This window comes from Myotis brandtii, unplaced genomic scaffold (assembly GCF_000412655.1).
Source record: "Myotis brandtii unplaced genomic scaffold, ASM41265v1 scaffold152, whole genome shotgun sequence".
Lineage (NCBI taxonomy): Eukaryota > Metazoa > Chordata > Mammalia > Chiroptera > Vespertilionidae > Myotis > Myotis brandtii.
The window spans coordinates 1,299,711-1,303,318 of record NW_005355502.1 but is presented as its reverse complement, the minus strand read 5'-3'; the positions used below and the strand labels follow the sequence as shown (position 1 = coordinate 1,303,318).

Below are 3,608 nucleotides of genomic sequence, written 5' to 3'. Positions count from 1 at the left end.
CCAGAGCCGGGCCGCCCTCCCCAGAGCCGGGTCGCCCTCCCCAGAGCCGGGCCACCCTCCCCAGAGCGCAGGGGAGCCCCTCGGAATCGCAACAGACTCAGAGGGCCCCGAACAGCGTTTTAAAAACTTTTTTTCTGAGACTTAATCGACACAGACCATTACACAGGCTTGAGGTGTGGGGTGTGGGTTGGATATGTTTACCTATCGCCATCTCACCCCCGGCACCACCTCGCAGCTCTACAGTCCCCTGTTCCCTCTCTCCTTGGGGGAACCGTTAGGGTCTGGTCTCTCAGCCGACTGGACGGTCAGCGCAGTGCTGCTCACTGTCAGCGCTGCAGCCATCAGAGGCCGCTGCCTGTGTCTGTTACCCTTCCCCTGGCCACCCTGAGGGATGCATTTTCAAATGAGAAATGCCTTTTGATTCAGAGCAACAGGTGGAGCAAGCCTCCTGAATTGCCTCTCCCAGGGACGCCCAGCCCCGCCCCGCGAAGCTGCCTGGAGTAAACAATACTTAGCGCTTCTCAAAAAAAAAAAAAAAAAAAAAAAATCCCAGTAGGTTCTCCCTTTCTCCGCCCCCAAAGTGCCTGGACATCTGTCTTTTTAAGGCGCCCCGGGCTTTCTAATGTGCAATGTGACTGAGAGCTAAAACCCTAAAGCAGGGGTGGGAGTGTCTGGCCTGGATAAGGGACCCACGAAGTCATTTGGTCTGGCCCTGCATTAGGGGTGAGTTCACTAAATGTTCTAAAAAGAGAGCAGGCTCATTTTTAAGTGGATAATTGTGTATGGCCCGAGAATGATGTCACAAATATCCAAATGGCCCTTGGCAGGGGTTCCCCGCCCCCGCCCTAAAGGCTCCCACACCCCTCCTCCCCGGAGGCCACAGGTGATCTTTTCTCTTTTCTCCCCTTCAGTTTCAATAGTCACAAGGCCTTGATTTCACCTGGATAAGCCAGTGGCAGGGAGGGAATTGGGGGCCTCTCCCAGCAGGACCAGGCACCTGGCCCGCAGGTCAGGTGCGCTGCACTGTCTGCCTGGAGGAGACGCTCCTGGAGGCGGTGGGCTGAGGCGAGGAGTGAGCTGGGAGACCTGGGAGCAATAGCTCCTGTTCCTGTCGACCAGTCCAGGTGTTGCCCAGGGCAGCTATAGACCAGGATCAGCACAGGTTAGACACCCCGCCCAGTGCAGAGCGACTAGTAAAAGGTTGGTGGACGAGAAACATAGCCTAGCCCCCACTTAGCCACCAGATGTGGGCTTGAAGGAAGTGACAGCAGAGTGAGAAAGACAGGCCTGCGGCAGGGGGCAGAGCCGGTCAGCCTCTGGCCTCGGTGCCTCGGAGGAAGAGTGTGGTGCACGGGCCGGACCCGCTCGTAGACTGTGGCCCGGAAACGCACTGGCAGAGGCTCCCGAACTTTCGTGGTTCCTGTTGCCTTTTGTGTCATGAATGTCGTACTTTCTTCATGGTTCCCCTCCCCAGAGCAAAAGAAATAGCTCACAGCTCTGTTGTTACGTAATTAGGTTCAAACAGTAATATCCGGGTCCTGTCACCTTCACTGTTTGAAAAAATACGTAGAAATTTGTTAACGTAAAAACATTCAAACCTGTAAAGAATTTTTGTGAGTTTATTTGAGCCAAACTGTCGACGATTGCTGGGAAGCAGAACCTCAATGGATTGGTATAGTGCTCCGGAGAATGGCGGGTTACATCTGTATTTACACATTGCAATCAAAGGAGGGACGGAGGTGGGTTACATGAAGTCAATGGTGATAGACTAGAGAGGCGGGAGAAAGCAAAACAGGAGGTGGGCCTGGGATTGGATAGACTAGAGAGGGATAGACACATACTTAGGTGGGTGTGGGAACAATTAACATGATAATAATGAAAGAATTTGTGGTATCTGTCCTGGCGCCCAGCACATTAGCTTGTGCCCCAAGGGGTCCAGAAAAAGGGAAGTTACAAGTTTCCCAGACATTTCAAGGGTATGTTATCAAAGATGCAAAAAGACAGATAGGCTCAGTTAAGGTAAAGGTTGACCTTGTCAGTGAAGATACCGGCCTAGGAGTGACTATCCACCATAACTGCTTTTAGTTTAAGTTTAATTTCAGAACATCCTTTGTGGTTACTTTAGGTCTGAGTTTGCAGGACCGCCATGCAGCCTTCCCTGAGCCTGTCAGGTCAGCATGTGGCCCCTTTCGTCCACAAATTGAAAGAAACACATTTGTATTTTCTTTTTAAACATTCCCAGTGATTTGCTGTGAGTTCACTGCAGTGCCCTGGGCTCCTTGGCACACAGTTTGAGAACCACCATCTAGGCCTGGCCAAGCTGCTGGGCAGGGCCCCTGTGGGCGGCAGGAGAGTGAAGGGCAGAAGGTGGGAGCACAGGGAAGGGCGGAGCTCTGGGCTTGGACCACGATGTGATTTCTGCCACGGAGATGGAAAGTCTGTGTCTTTAAGAACATTTTCGAGGAAGAAAATAGAAATTCCATCCCCGTAAGACACGGGTTCCTGCCTCCCTGGGTGGAGCTCTGGGCTCCGTGCCTGTGTGTCAGCCCATACGTGGCTCTGACAGGGCAGGTGTGTGTCTGCAGGACATGAGCATCCTGTGTGCCGTGGATGACATTCAGCTGCTCCTCGATGACCACGTGATAAAGACACAGACCATGTGCGGCTCCCCCTTCATCAAGCCAATAGAAACCGAATGCCGGGTAAGGTGAAAGGGGCGATTTTGTGACATCCGGGTGGCTCTTGGTTTCTCGGAGGAGGGAGGGAGAAGGTTTTTAAGTTCATCTAACAAACAAATTTATTGTCTCCTGCTCGGAAAAAAGTAACACATGACTAAAAGCACGTAACCATCCAAGTAAGCATGTTGCGTGCTGAGCCTGTGCAAGTCTGCCAAAAGGAAACGTGAGATGGTTTGAATGTACCAAGTGAAAATGCATTGGAAAGTATGTGAGTGTCAGCCGAGCTAGCGTACTCTCGAATGAAACCTGCCGGAGGGTAGGCATGTGGCTCACTGTGTCCTACGGCATAGGCTAAGGGCAAAGCTCCTGAAGCCAGACGCCCTGGTTTCAGATTCTGGCTCCCTGCTTATTAACCTTGGGCAAGGCTCTTACACTGTGTCTCCATTTCTGCATTTGTAAAGTGTGAGGTGTAATAACGTTTCCATCATAAAACTACCTGATTAAGTTAGTTTTCACATGCATGAAGCACTCAGCCCATCCCTGGTTATAGTAATAACTAGGGGCCTGGTGCACGAAGATTCATGCACTGGTAGGGGGGGACATGGGGGAGGGGGTCCCTCAGCCCGACCTGCACCTGCTCCAATCTGGGAGCCCTCAGGCCAAGCCCTCTCCAATCCGGGAGTTTCCATCTGTCTTTGCAATCATATGAACGAATTGTCTGAGACCCCCAACCCAGTTTGGTTTGTTGCTCACAGAATAATAGAGGCTTTTTTTTTTCTTGCTCCATAGGTGGAGATTTCCTGGAAGTCTTAGGATATCTTCTCTTTAATTTTTTCTAGACACTCTGATTTTACTTATGTCTCTCACCTTTGCTTTCCCTCCATCCCCCACCGCAACAGTAACTTGCTCCAGGCTCACTTTGCTCTAGTG

The 3,608-nt window shown here is 51.6% G+C and overlaps 1 protein-coding gene across 1 annotated transcript in view; it reads left to right on the top strand.

Moving 5' to 3' along the window:
- The window catches only part of DNAH3 (dynein, axonemal, heavy chain 3), a 219,115-nt gene that overhangs the window by 93,211 nt on the left and 122,296 nt on the right, over positions 1 to 3,608 (top strand). Inside the window, exon 21 of the mRNA XM_014535835.1 lies at positions 2,586 to 2,702. Within this exon, the coding sequence (XP_014391321.1) occupies positions 2,586 to 2,702 (117 nt within the window). The remainder of the gene's footprint in view (positions 1 to 2,585; positions 2,703 to 3,608) is intronic.